Below are 14941 nucleotides of genomic sequence, written 5' to 3'. Positions count from 1 at the left end.
ATGAAAGGACTGGAGGGCCGGCAGGTGTGCTGGCCGGCAGGTGACAGGAGGCCACAGAGCCTCAGGCTGTGTGTGAGATGCTGGATGGACAGAAGCAAACTCATACAAGTGCCAGACCTGCTCTGTTGCTCGGATCCCTGGGCCTTTCTCCATCCGGAGCGTGCTACGGGCCAATGATTAGGCAGGGGCAACGTGAGTTCAGACGCATGGAATTCTGGACCTAGAGATTAAACTATTAGAAATAACAGGTCAGATCTAGAAGGGCCCTTCTTAGTCCATCAGGCTCATCACTTTCTCGTTCCTAATGCTATGTAGAGATGTGGAAAGAGCAAAGAACAAGGACTCTGGAGTTGGATAGCCCTTGGTCTGAATCCCTGGGTTGCCTTTTCCTATCTGACTGTTGGCATGAGTCTTAACTCTCTTGACCCTCATTCACTGGAAGTTTGTGAGGCTTAAATGAAGTATAAAGCATTCTTAGCAGAATGCCTGAGATGGACTTGGTACCCAAGAAAAAGAGTGACCCTCATTGTCATGGAAAGGCAGTGGAAGTCATGGACTTCCCTCATTGTCATGGAAAGGCAGAGAGACAGGAATGGCTGGTGAAAAGCAGTGGCTATGGGTCTAGAGCTGGTGCTGGTCCTTCCCCGTGTGGGGGTGTGGTGGGGCAGGACATGTGTGTTTATTATGGCCAAGATTGAGTTGTCTTTTTTAGGGAGTGAGCTAAGACAGCATGTTTAGGAAGGCAGGACCTTACCTACCTATTGGAGATAGAATGGTACACCGAATTAATTTGAGCAGGAAGCTTCCAGAGGAACTTCAGGCAAGTTAAAAGATGATGTGTTTTGTATGCCCAATAAGGTTTTAGTTTCATCTTCTACTGAGTGATGGTCTTGTTCTTTGAGATAAGGTGTTAAGAAAAGACGAAAATTATCTCTAAACATACAAGAACTTTGAGCATGTCAGCCATCATTTTCCCCCACTCAAGACAACCTTTGAATTTTTATTAATATTTTAAAAGCACCATTCTTTCTGCTCTCTCCACTGCTCTGCCTAGACGTGATATTTAGGGACTTCCGAGAGGTATATGCATCCTGTATCAGTAACCACCTGCCATGGGTAACGTGAGGGTGGCCGTTATGACTTCATGCCATATCCTCACACCATATATCATTTTTACTGAAATTCACTTGTTCCAAACGTTTTTACAAGATAACACAATCACTTGGCTTCGTGGCTGTCCGAATTTATGAGTTTGTACCCATGCAGTCAGGAAGAGGCATGGTATGCCAACTGTTAACTTTATAGGTAAAGTTTTTTTTTCTTTTTTTTAATCATTGCTTAACAAAACACACTGCATTAGACTTTTTCAGTACCCAGAAAACCATCATGCAGGAAGCTCAGGTTTACCTTTTGTCATGACAGGCCATTAGGCATTAAAAGCTAAGCCTGCTACCCTCTAAAACCCAGGCTTTCTTTAAAGGACAGGTACAAGCTCTTTGTTTATCTAGTGTCTTGAATTTTCAAGGTTCACTCAAATCACGATTTCCCCAAATCTAGGAAAATTCTTCGTTCTTTTATTTCTGATGGGAATTTCCCCTGGCAAGTGTGATCTGTGAAAATAAACTACACAGTGATGAGGCTTTGTGCTCGTGTGTACATTACTCTACCATTAACCGAGCTACGTTTGTATGTTTGATCCTCATACCTCTTCGGTGATGGAGGCAGGAACATTCTTTACTTATTCCAAGGAGTTGTTTTTCCAGAAGCATCAAAGGATGTCAAGAAAAGGTTGCTCTTGTTTTTGTGTATTCTGGGAATAAAGAAAAGTGAAAAGGAATGTTTTTCTGACAAGCTGTAGTTTCAGAAATCGCATTAGACATTTCTTACTTCTTAAAATCCACCCTTCACAGAAAAGACATTTCTGAAGTCAAACTTTAGATTATTTGGGTTTCTTACTGACTGAGCAGCATTTTTATTATTTTATGAAACTGAGTGCTGACTCTCTGGCTGTGGGTGATCAGGACCCGATGTCTTTTTAGAGGCGGTTTTTAGACGGTATTTAATCTTACAAATGGTAGAGTGATTTCTTAGTGTGGGTGAAAATTTTAGCATAATGTTTTACTGTCACGTTGTACATTTTATTTTTTTAGATTTTTATTTATTCACTTGAGAGAGAGAACAAGCTGGGAGAGGGGGAGAGGGAGAGGGAGAAGCAGACGCCCCTCTGAGCAAGGAGCCCAATGCGGGCCTTAATCCCAGGATTCTGGGATCATGACCTGAGCCGAAGGCAGATGCTTAGCTGACTGAGCCACCCAGGTGCCCCTGTCACGTTGTACATTTTGCAAATAATCCACAAAATACTTTTGAAGTTCTGGTAGTCTGGGTGCATAGTTTTTTGTTTCTTCATTTTGGGGGTAACAGTTTGGGTTTGGTCTTGAGCCACCCTGGAACAAGACTCTAGAAACTGTTTTTAGATGTTTTTTGTTTGTTTGTTTGTTTGATCATCCTGTGATCCACTGTAGGGCCAGATCAGGCCTGGCCTGGGCAGGAGTCTTGTAGTTTCCCTGCAGGGTGTTGTCTCAATGAAATGTTTCTGGGACTAGGCACAAACTTTGAAAAAGAATAACGCATGTTAAGTAAAAATTAGGTATTAAGTGTGAAATGAGAGATTCAGAGCCAAGAAACCGCATGGAATAGCCAATTCATTGAATTTTCTTCTCCAGGGAGCTCCAGCTGCCCAGGCCTCTGCATTCCAGGCATTCCAAGCTACTCACTGGTGTCGGTTCTCACATGCTTCCGTGGCTTCATTTGTATTTTTCCTTCTTCATGTATTCTACGCACCAGTATTTTAAGGCCCAGCCTGAGAACCATCTTGGTGAAGACCTCCTTAATCCTTTTGTCAGGATTCTGCCTACTCTGGAGTGTGTGTGTGTGTGTGTGTGTGTGTGTGTGTGTGTGTGTGTGTGTTTGAGCAGATAAATAAATTATATTTTAATTTTTCTGCTGTTAATTTTTCCACTGGACTCTACAGTCCCGTTGTGGAAGGTGGGACTGTGGGTTTTTCTGTACCCTTCCCTGTAGCTGGTCCCTGTCCTGCCTGAGTGAACGATGAGGGAGAGGCATGGTCTGAGCTGTTCCTCTAGACTTTGGGGAGCTTGGACCTGAAGTTCACAGGGCAGAGGGCTTACTTAGTGCCTTCTCCTTTATATCACTCCTTGCTGAGTGAAGCAAGAATTAATACTTTAGGAAACATATTTGCAAAGAGGGGAGGGATTTAGAAGCTTTTATAATTAGATTTCAAAAGACAATGAGTGAAGACAAAGCATTTTAAGTGAAGTAATTCATATAAACTGCTTAGTGCTTGCCTAGCACTTAGCAAGCTCTCAACAAATGGGAAATGTATGATCATACGGGAATGGCTTAATCATGTATCATACTGGCTGAAGGAGGGAATCCTCAATTATAATCCGCCTAGTCTAACAGATAATAGAGCAGTCTCTGAGGACGGAAGACTTTGGTCACGTTCACCCAATGACCATAAAACATTAGAGGAACTAATTGTATTTTGTGGACAAGATTTGTTATGAGTAGAAATTTTGTTGTTGATGTTGTTCTTCAGAGATTTGATGGTTGTTTAGGAATGTTCATGCTTAAATGGATTTTATTTCTTTATCAGATGGAATTTACTAGAGTTTCCAAGATATTATTTTGCGTTCTTAACCTTCTTAACAGTTTGTTAATGATTCCCAAGTCTTGCCTTGGCTTCTGAACTTTGACATCTAGATATGGTTGGGTGTGTGTGTGTGTGTGTGTGTGTGTGTGTGTGTGTGTGTGTGTGTGTGTGTGTGTGTGTGTGTGTGTTTTGTTGCTTAGTCATTACTTAAAGATTCAGGAACAAATCTATCAGGGCAGTAATCTTTCATTGTTATTTAATGAGTTTAGATGTCCAGGGCTGGCCCTGAAAAAAACCAACCTGATTGCTGGGATTCTTCTGTTTTTGTACCGTCCTCTGTTTTGGTGGTTACCACTGAATGAACAGCGATGCCTGGTGCTGGGGTACACAGGGGTGGGGAGACCTCTCTCCAGAACATGGCAGTGTTGGTGCCCTTCTAGTCCCCAGAGAAGCAAAATCAAGAAAGCCTAGCTGGCCTCTCCCCTTGCAAATTACTGCTTGCTGCAGGGGAAGTCCACCTTTGCCTTGCTCCTCAATGCATGACCCACTGAGAGCTTGTGAGAAATGCAGCATTTCAGGCCCTGCCCCAGGCCTGCTGAACAGAACACGCATTTTAACGAGGTCCGGAGGCAGGTCCGGAGGCAAATGGTATGTACATTCAAGTTTGAGAAGCACTGTTCACTCTAGAACCACAGCAGGTGAAGCAAGTCTCAGAATTGTTAGCACTTGAAAAATATGTTGCTTTTTTTGTTTCTATTTAAAAGTAAAACAACTTGTTAATGAAAGGAAATGTGTTTTGGTTGGGCTAAACCTTCATTTAAGACTTTTTATTTTGGAGCACCTCAGATAACATAGAAGTAGGGAGGCTGGTATAATGAACCCCTGTTTACCTGTCACCTACCTTTAACGGCTATCAACCCAACTAATTTTTTTCTCAACCTCACTCCACTCCACCTCACCCTGGATTATTTTAAAACAAATCACAGCCATATAATTTATCCCCAAATATTTCTTCTTCCCTTTTTAAAATTTATGGTAAAATATACATAACATAAAACTTAACTGTTTTAACATTTTAAAGTGTACAGTTCAATGGTGTTAAGTACATTCACATTTTTTGTGCAGTCAAGCTCGAGAACTCTTCATCTTGCAAAACTGAAACTCTATAAACATTAAATATTTTTTCCTTTTTTTAAAATTTTATTTTATTATGTTAATCACCATATATAACATCATTAGTTTTTGACGTAGTGTTCAATGATTCATTGTTTGCGTATAACACCCAGTGCTCTATTCAATACGTGCCTTCTTTAATACCCATCACCAGGCTCTATCTTTTTCCTTCTTAACATAACCACAGTACCATCACACCTCAAAAAAAGTTATATTAATTTCTTAACAGCATCCAGTCCCCAATTAATGTTCAAATTCCCCACACTGTAGTTTATTTAGCTTAAAGAAATCAAGGCATCCAGTTCCTCATCTTCTCACTGTGAAGTTGGTGGCCTTGTTTGTTCAGTGAAGAATCTAGAGACAGTGGTGAGAGTGGGGCTTTTTCTTTCCCACCCGGTAGCCAGGATTCTGTATGAAGATTTTGTAATTTCCAATATTCTGTTTTCAGAAATCAAGCGTTTTTCGGTTAAAAAGAGCATAGACTTTGATTAAGAAGAACAAAATCTGAGTCACTCGTTGCTCCTTAGAATTGGGCAAAATATTTACTCTTTCCTTATTTTCAGGCACAAGATTTTTATGAAAATTGAATTGAATTGGAATACCATATAGCCATTAGAATGGATGAACCTAGAGTCTTATTTCCCGGGTGGATAATTCTCAAAAACAGTTTAGAAAAGCAGGTCGCAGAATGATTTGTACAACATAACACCATTTATTTAATGTTAAACAAAAAACAATACTAAAAATTGTTTATGATTACACACATGTGGTAAAAGCATGAAAACATGCTTCACAATGATGCCTGCACATTTCAGGATAGCAATCCCCTCCCTCAGTGAACAGCAGAGTAACATGGAATAACTGTATCTATAGTTTTTTTTTTATCATCTGAAAATCTGAAGGAAGTATGGTGAAAGGTCAAGATTTGCAAAAGCTGCCCGATGGGTATTCGTGGCATTATTTGTTATGTATGTCCGGAAATAATGGCAAAAGAAAGACATTTTAAAAGCTGGCCAGTTTATGTGCAAATATTTTTTAGACTCAAGCGCTCAAAGATGTTATTAAGTATGTTTTATTTATACTCACAGCTCATCACAAAAATTTGAAGCTGAAAAAAATTTGATGCTGGGTACAAAAATTATGAAAATGATTTAACTGGTGGGGTTCCTGGTGGTAGTAAAGATGTCAACAAAAATTAGGAAAAGCCACTTGGGAAGTGTATGGGGTCGTTCAAAATTTCAACTCGTCTTCTGCGCCCTGCCTGTTTCATCTGTGTGGATTCTGGTGAAGGATGGAGGCGTTGTAGCAGTGGGCTAGAGCCATTGTTTATTATATTGGGATGTATAGCTCTGCTGCTTCGAAGGAAGATTTGAGGTGGCAAAGTAGCAGCTCCACTGTGGCTGTGTAGCCTCGAAAGCATCTTATGGCCACAGAGCCTGCACTTCGCCCTCACTCCCCTTTGCCGCTGTCCTATCTGTAGACAGCAGGACTCTGGAGTCCTGGGAGACAGCCGGTGGTTTCAGAGATCAGTGGGAAAGGGGCTTCTTGGAGGACTGTTGGTTTTGAATGACCTTTTCCTTACATCCGGGTTTTCCTGCTATGCAGGTGGATCCCACTGATCAGTGGTCTCATTATAATAATCCTGCCTGGAGGGTATGATAAAGGGCACACATTTGATATTTATTCATGAGTGTAGAACGGAAACCACTCACTGGGGATGTTCTTCCGGCAACGGGGAAGATTGGGCTTTTATACCAAGGTAGATGTGCTGGGGGTGGGGAGCAGACATGTTAATTAAGCCCCATTGACAGGAATGATGGAATATGTCATGCCAAGAGCTTAAATAATGTGCTGTTTCTTCAGATTGTCTAGCATCAAGATTCCTTAGTTGCGGATGTTTTATTGTTAGTAATTAAATGGAGCCTACAAGTGTAGTCACATCCGGTACCTGAAGACAGCCCGGAGGCCTGCCTCTAGTCTAATGTAACCCTTGCTACTGTGATTTTATTTCCCTCACAGACCGATTTTTGTCCCCTTAATCATATTTATTGCTCTTATCTCAACTCTCAAATATCTCTAATCTTCCAGAAACATATATAATTATCTTTTAAGGGCCTGAATCGTGCCAGATGTAGCGGAAGAATTGCTTCCTGGCTCTTGCACAACACTAAATCATTTTGTATCAGGTCTGCTCTCTTAAGAGTGGGAACGATACTCTGTCCTTTTCTCTCAGTGATTCATGGATTTGTCCTCTCATTCAGGTGTTCATCAGATACTTATTGAGCACCTCTTCTGTGTAGGGAGCTACGGTGGGTGCTGTCTCCCTCAGAGTCACGGGAAGGGGGCAATGTGCACATAGATCCTCGTGCTGAGAGAGATTCTTGAAGCAACCTCAGAATTTTTGTTTGACTTTGGTCAGGACGGAACAGTCGCTGGTTTTGAAACATACCCGTGTACCTCTACTTCCCTGGACCTCCCAGAACTGTGGTCTTTCACTTTCATTTTCAGTCACAGATAGTTTATAATAGGGAGAGAGGGTGAGTGCGAAATTACAGAATGACTGTTTGAAAGGTGGAGACGTTAGGGTGATGACTGGTTTAAAATATAAACAATAGCAACTATGGAGATGCAGTGCAATTCCGTGTTAACATCATTGCATGGACACCAGACACCCACTTTGAAAGGTAAGGGGATGTCTCATTTGATATATGTGATATGTTCCGATATCAAGGACTTTGGGCCTGGCTTTTCCTGTGTGTGAAACTGTCCCTGTGAATCAAAGTGGTTTTGAGTCATGGATAGCTCCTTTGCCGTGACAAGATGTCCCAGAGGCCCAGACACAACCCTGTAAACAGACCAAGCCTGAGAAATTACTAGAACTGACTTTTTTTTTTTTTTAAGCAAATGGAACTTTCCTATCTGGGTCTCCTTTAAAGATGTGCCTCTAATGGAGAATGGAGGTACCTGCAATAGAGGTGAATTTCACTCTTTCAAGTCTGGAAACTATTTAATGATCATATAATCTCGTAGCTGGAGCTGGCCTTCAGAGAAGTGACTTTCCTAGAATTACAGTAGCATCCCCAGGACTGAGATTTCAGTCTGCGGACTCTCCCCCCTGAACTGTAGCAGAGATAGAACTACTGTGCTGTGTTTTAAGTAACTTCTAATGGATTGCTTCCTTTCCTGGAACCCTTTTAGGGAATGGTTAAAAATTTACATCATTGACAATGAATACCAAACCTAGCTGTGAACTAAACTAGAAGCAGTCTTCTATAGTTCCCTGTACTTTGGCGTCTCTTTATATGTATATCCTCTACTACTCTTTCTGACCTAAAATATAAATGTTGACATACATGTTTTACTTCCATGCTGGGCTAGAAACTAGATCTTTTCTCCTGTATTTCTCTTGTGAATGTATAATTTTTGTTAAAGTTACAAACATGACTCTTATACAAATGTAAATGAGTACATGTCAAAGAAATATTTAACTCATGAATGAGGGAACCAACAGGAAGTTAAAGCTGGTTCAAAGAGCCTTTGAGGAACTGTGTTGTTAGAGGCACTGAGGACTGTTGAAGTAAGATTGCTAGGTTAGATAGCCTTTTTTTTTTTTTTTTTTTTTTTTTTTTTTTTTTTTTTTTAAAGATTTTATTTATTTATTTGAGAGAGAGAGAATGAGAGATAGAGAGCATGAGAGGGAAGAGGGTCAGAGGGAGAAGCAGACTCCCTGCTGAGCAGGGAGCCTGATATGGGACTCGATCCCAGGACCCTGGGATCATGACCCGAGCCGAAGGCAGTCGCTTAACCAACTGAGCCACCCAGGCGCCCGGTTAGATAGCCTTTTTTAAAAAATTTTTATTGTTATGTTAATCACCATATATTACATAATTTGTTTTGGTGAGATTGCTAGGTTAGATAGGAAACTGGTTAGTACCCTGCAGGGCAATAAAACAACAACATTTGGGGCTCTCATTTCTACCAATCAGAAGTCATACGGCTCTATAATGGGAATAAAAAAAAAAATCTGCAAGTTCACCTGTAACTTCACAAAGTCTGAACCCATATTGAGGCAAATCAAACACAGGTGCAGTTCCTAGAGAATAAAATAATCCTTGAGTGCACCCGTCCGGTAATACTCTAGTATGGCATCGAAAGCACATACCGCCTTTCTTTTACCTTATTTCCAAGCATTGCATCGTGTTTTTTTTTTTTTTTTTAAAGATTTTATTTATTTATTTGACAGAGAGAGACACAGTGAGAGAGGGAACACAAGCAGGGGGAGTGGGAGAGGGAGAAGCGAAGCAGGCTTCCCGCGGAGCGGGGAGCCGGATGTGGGGCTCGATCCCAAGACCCTGGGATCATGACCTGAGCCGAAGGCAGACGCTTAACGACTGAGTCACCCAGGCGCCCCTGCATCGTGTTTTCTAATGTCCCCACTGTGGTTGTGCTTAGCCAAGGAGTGTGTGCATTCCTTCATTTCTTCTTTTGTTTAATAATTATTGACTATCCGTTTTGTGCAAGTAGTACGTAGGCACTGCGAGGTCTATAACTGAATGAGTCATATGGTCCTTGTTCTCGTGGGGCTCAGAGGCTGTTCCATTCACATCCTAAAAGGGAGGCAGGGAGTTCTTTTCAGGAATCAGTTTTATTGTGGGGGAAGCAATGGGAATCATCTTTTTTTGGGGTCTCAGTGCTTACAAGACTAGGATAAAATGCAAATATCTCTGAGAATGACAACCAGAGCCAGGACATTTTGGGATAAGAGGAAATATCCATGCCACTTCTTTTTGTTCATGTGGCATTTATACCTTTCTAGTGATAAAATTTCACAGAATCAAGACTTTTGCTTTCTGATGTGAAGGGCTCCCTATAGCCTATCCTGCCAGATCTCTCCAGAGTCCTCTGTCTCCCCAGGTATAGATGTGCTTTTAACTGGTTAGACCAGTTTGTGACATAAATTTAGGCAACTTCTGGAACAGCAAGGACCTGCCAGAGAGGCTGCTTTTTCCCAGAAGGGTTTTTGGTAACCGATGGATCAAATTTCATGGCTGTCAGTACAGTTTCCTTACAGCCAATATATATACATTTATTTAGGGTATTGGGGGTGTTTGCCAGTTTAATTCTTCCTTTCAAAAAATAGTGTGTGGGGGGGCATGGCTGACATTTGTCTTAGAACCATAAAAGATGGAGCTGTAAGGAGCCTTAGCGCTCTTTCTGGCTTGCCCCTTTCCCGCTAAGATGGGGAAATAAGAACAGAGAAGCTGGATATTAATTAACCTTTGTTCTCGTGATGAGTCAATACTAGATCTGAAGCTTTTGTTTAGTTTTGGGTTCCTTCTTCTATAATGGTGGTTCTGACCTGGATTTATTGGTGGCATTTAGAAGTCCTCCAGAGAGGATGCTTTTCTTTTGAGCTTACATCTTTGTGTCTGTTTACAAAGATAGATGCTAGATGCTTGTGTTTTTTTTTTTTTAAGACTTTATTTATTTGAGAGAGGAGAGAGAGGAGGGGCAAAGGGGAGGGAGAGAATCTCAAACTCTGCACTGAGCTTGGAGCCCGAAAGGAGGCTTGATTTCACCATCCTGAGATCCCGACCTGAGCCAAAACCAAGAGTCAGATGCTTAACTGAGCCACCCAGGCTCCCTGATGCTAGACGCTTGTTAAAGAAAATTCAGTTAATACTTCAAGATATTAAGAAGAAAGCAAAAATCCTCCAAAATCATTCCCTCCAGAGATAATTTTACTGAACATTTTTGGGAACATCCTTCCAGGCAGTCCTCCCAGTATTTACATCTATATCTATATTTGCCTTCAGATATAGATGTATATATCTCTTTATAATTTTCAGTAAATGGGAAGAGCATCATTTTCTTGCAGTTGATTTTTCTTTAACTTGAAAAATGATACTCAACTTCTTTTAATTACACAAGGAAGTATTTTCCTCTTGGATTGTAATTTACTCGTATTAATATATCTCTAGGAATAGAACTTAAACGTTTACTATTCTTACTTAAATCATAATTCGAAAGACAGGTTATGTCTTCGGAAGCGGCAAGTGGGCTCACTGCAGAGATGCACCGCACAGGTTCCCTTTGAGGGAAGGGCTTGCTGACAGCTGGGGAGAGGGCAGCGTGCAGACAGCCTAGTGCTAGCTCTCAGCTCCACGAGAGTTCCCCCCAACCCCCTTGGCTGTGGCTGCACAGACCTGCTCGCCCTAGGCCATGCCCTCCCTCTGGCATCTGCATCTGGTGACATCTGATGACATCTGGCACTACGGGCTATGAAGTCTCCCTGGATACCAGAAGGCCCTGCTGATAAGCTTGTTGCCCAGTCTGCCTCTACCCAATCTGCTTCCTCTTCCTCCCTTTGCAAGGGTTGATCCTTAACAAATAGCTTGATCTCCAAACTCCATCTTAGCTTCTGCTTCTGGAGAACTCAGCCTGCAGCAGTGGATCTTGTTGCTGTTTGGGAAGTGGCTTAGTAGCCACGGGTGCGGCCGGAGCTCCTAACACAGTTGCTCTCTGGCTGTGCTCCTGGGAGCAGTGGAATCCTAGGGAGCTCAGGATGCCCTGATCCATCACTCTTCTCAGAGTGAGCTCCTACTCTCTTTCGCTACCCCACATCAGAGGTGTGGGGTTGGAAGAATTCGGCCCTGCGCGGGTGCTAAAGCTGACTGCTCTGTGGTTTTAAGGAAAGTTCAAAAGACTTTCTTGCTAATGGTATTCTCTACAATAAAAATCTATTTTAGTTGTTTATGGTATTAATCAGTTGAAGATTTATCTGCTTTGGGAGAAATTCCTCGGGAACCATTGAAAGCTCCTGCTCAAGAGTTGATGAAGATTTTTTTTTTTTTTTTTTGCCTCCAGTAGATACCCCCTATTTTGGTTCTCCCCACTTCAGACCTGCTGCAGGATGAATGGTGTCCTCTCTGAAAGATCCCTATTTGCACAACCTCTCCAATCACTATTTTATTTCCAGCAGAACTTACAATCTCATGAATCAGCTAGAAAGAAATACAGTGATGGAAGGTGAAGGAAGCAGAGAGTGCCTTTTTGAGGCCTAAGGAGGTTTGTTCGAATTATCACGTGTGCTCAAATGCTGTGTCACCTTGGTTAGTACTGAGAGCACCGATGGGCCCTGCCTCTCTTCTCAAGGTCCCTCTGGAGACCTTTATTTCAAGGCTGTTTGTGCTGGTGGAATCTGGCTTAAGGAGAGCCATGTGTGCTCTGCACCCCCTCAGAATCTCCCCTCTCTGAGAGAGTCATTGTTGATCTCCCCTCCTAATCCCCAAGACTGAGTGTATTTTGCCCTTAACCTCTAGCCTTGGCTGGCACCTGCTGTGTGCATTTCAGAATTCATGTTTATTTTAGGGAGGTAAGGAAGGCCTGCAGAAGGTTTGGCCATTGCTTCTTTAGCACCTCCTTCTGTCTTTTTCTGGGGTGGGGGTGGAGGTGCTCCTTTAGAATTTTGCTGACACCGGGGGTCCTGCTCTTCAGCACCACATGCCCCCCATGTGATCAGCACGTATGTTAGCTGGGACTGTAGAGAGGAATTGGGATTCTCACAGTAAGGTCTGCAAGTCGTAGTTCATATAAATGCAGAAATTCAAAAGCCTCACTTGACTTAATGGATGCTTTTTAAAGCTATAAAAAAAAGTTAGTTTTTCATGAAAGGGCAAACTAGACCAGAAGATGCTGCTGAATAAATCTTTATTCTATAGACGGCAATAAGTAAAGACCTGATATCAAAGAACTTAAGCTTTTTATTTCTTGTCCAATTTTCTCTGTGGGGGGAAAAGGTCTATAAAGCCACTCATCTGTGTCCACCTTCTTAATAACTTAGTCATGCTCTTGAATTTGCCTGGTGGAAGAAAACTCGTAAGTAGATGATACACCACGGAGTCAAAAAGCCATTTGAAATCATTTAGTTCACTCTTCATTTTGGGTGCTGGGAGGTGGGAAGAAGGGGAGGGACTGCTTGAAGACAAATTTTTGTTAGGCACAGTGCCTGCCTATCTCATGTCTTCTTCATACCCTCGTGCTCTCTTCCAGTGTTTTGTTTTGTTTTGTTTTTTCCTCCTTTTTCAACAATAGGTTTGCGTGAAAGGAGGGTTGTGATTTATTTGTGAACCTCAAATTCCCAACAACTGGTATCTTTGGCCCTTCCAAGTTTTGAGAATAAAATACTCATCCAAATTGAGACGTGGAAACTTCTGGAGAGAAAGATGTGCAAAACATGTATCTGGTTTGGAATACTTGCCTGTGAACTTACTAGACCCTCAGGCCCCACATCTGAGTAACCCGGTATCACTGAGTTGTTACTTATTCTTGTTAATGAAGATGCATTGGTTAGGAGTTTGAACTAGATTCTTTGAGCAGACATTTGACTATGGATAGATGTTGTAAAATATATATGTACAATACAGAAGTACAGGTAAACAGTGTATATATGAGTCATTACAGATGAACAGGGTAGACCATGGGATGATGTCTGTATGAAGCCTTGTGGGAGGTCAGCGAGATGAACCCTACCTTGAGCAGCTCTGACACGGGTGGCCAGGGAAGCTTCATGGATGAGTTTATATTTGAAATGGGCGGAGCTTAGAGTAGGGAAGTGGGAATCGTGTGAATTAAGTTTCGGGATATTGGGAAAGGGCATGCATGACCTGTTTGGTGGAGGTAACCAGTTTGAAATGGTTCTGAATACTCAGGATGATTGTCTGATTTTTTCAGTTATGATGTATGTTGTTATGGGTGCTCTTTTAAAGATGGGCTTGGAATCATCTGGAATGATTTGAGGGTAAAATACAGTTTAAAAACAAAATAATAGATATTGTAATCTCTGGAATTCATTCCATCTCCTTAGTTAGAAAACTAAGAAGATATAAGCATGCAGCTAAGGCCCTTGTGGAATCCTCGGGGTCCTAACACACATCTTGTGTAGTACATGGCGTTGAGCTTGCTTATAAAAAAAAAAAAGTGGGTTTTCATTCTTCCCTTCTTCCTTCCTCTCTCTCTCTCTCTCTCTCTCTCTTGCATTTCATCTACAAACGTATATTAGTTATTGTGGGCAGAGATTGTTCTAGATCCCAGAAATAAATGCCGAGCAAGCCACTGCCGTCAGGTTTCCCTCAGAAAACAGACTGTTACAATTCTGAATAGGAAGTATCAGGTGCTATGAGAACACGTACAGGAGGAGCACCTACCCCAGGTTGGTGCCCTAAGAGAGTTTCTGGAGACAGCTGGAGCCTGAAGGGCCAGTAGAAAGAAGCAGACCAAGGAGGAAGAAAGAAGGGGAAAGGAAGAGCATTTTAACCAGAGGGCAAATTCTTCAAAGGCCACTGAGCCCGAGGAAAACATGCCCCTTCCGGGAGCCAAAGTAGCTTAATGTGTGTGACAGTTGGAGCAAACAGGAAGAAGTGGCCAGAAGCAAGGCTGAAGGGTAAACAGAGGCTAGAGAATGAAGAGCCTCGTGCACCAACCTTATTGTAGAGCATTAGCCTCAAGAGAACGCAGTCGCTATTGATGGGCTTTAAGCGGGGGAATGAAACCCACTTGGGGAGGAGCACTGTGGCACAATGCTGGGCAGGGGCTCAACAGACTAAAGGAAGGCCGACTAGTGAGGATTGTGTTGCAGTGGTCTAGGAGAGAGCTGATGGGAGGCTGAACTGGAGTGGGAGCAGCAGTTACAGAGAAAACAGGGCAGGTTCCAGAAATAATTAGAAGGTACACTTGCTCAGATGCATGTTGTCGATGTGGGTGGTAAAGGAGAGGCAGAAATCTAAGGTGATGGCTAGGTTGCTGTCTTGGGCACAAGACCACATCCTGGAGCCATTCACAGAAGGGTACAGAAAGCAAAAGGAGACACGTTTCAGGGTGAAACAGAGAGCTTGCCACTGGTCCTGTTGAGGTCGCAGTCCCTGGGAAACACCCAGGAAACGATATGGCCTGGCCCTGGTGGTAGTGGGGACAGCATGTCAGAACTGTAGTCTTACTCATGAGGAAAGTAGAGTCCAGAGAGGTGGAGCAACCTGCTTAGGGTCACACAGCTACTTGCTGGTTAATCCAGGTCCAGAAGCTAAGTCTCCAGCATTT

At 42.4% G+C, this 14941-nt stretch overlaps 1 protein-coding gene across 4 annotated transcripts in view; it reads left to right on the top strand.

Moving 5' to 3' along the window:
* MB21D2 (Mab-21 domain containing 2) overlaps nt 1–14941 on the top strand; it is a 115768-nt gene that overhangs the window by 22063 nt on the left and 78764 nt on the right. Inside the window, exon 1 of one of the 4 annotated variants that reach the window (XM_027587746.2) lies at nt 7411–7530. The exons of the other annotated variants lie outside the window; for them this stretch is intronic. Within the exon in view, the coding sequence (XP_027443547.1) occupies nt 7467–7530 (64 nt within the window). The 5' untranslated portion in view covers nt 7411–7466. Of the gene's footprint in view, nt 1–7410; nt 7531–14941 lie in introns of those variants that run through there. 4 annotated transcript variants of the gene reach the window in all.

Source organism: Zalophus californianus, chromosome 1 (genome assembly GCF_009762305.2).
Source record: "Zalophus californianus isolate mZalCal1 chromosome 1, mZalCal1.pri.v2, whole genome shotgun sequence".
Taxonomy (NCBI): Eukaryota; Metazoa; Chordata; class Mammalia; order Carnivora; family Otariidae; genus Zalophus; species Zalophus californianus.
This window is presented reverse-complemented; position numbering and strand designations above follow the sequence as displayed.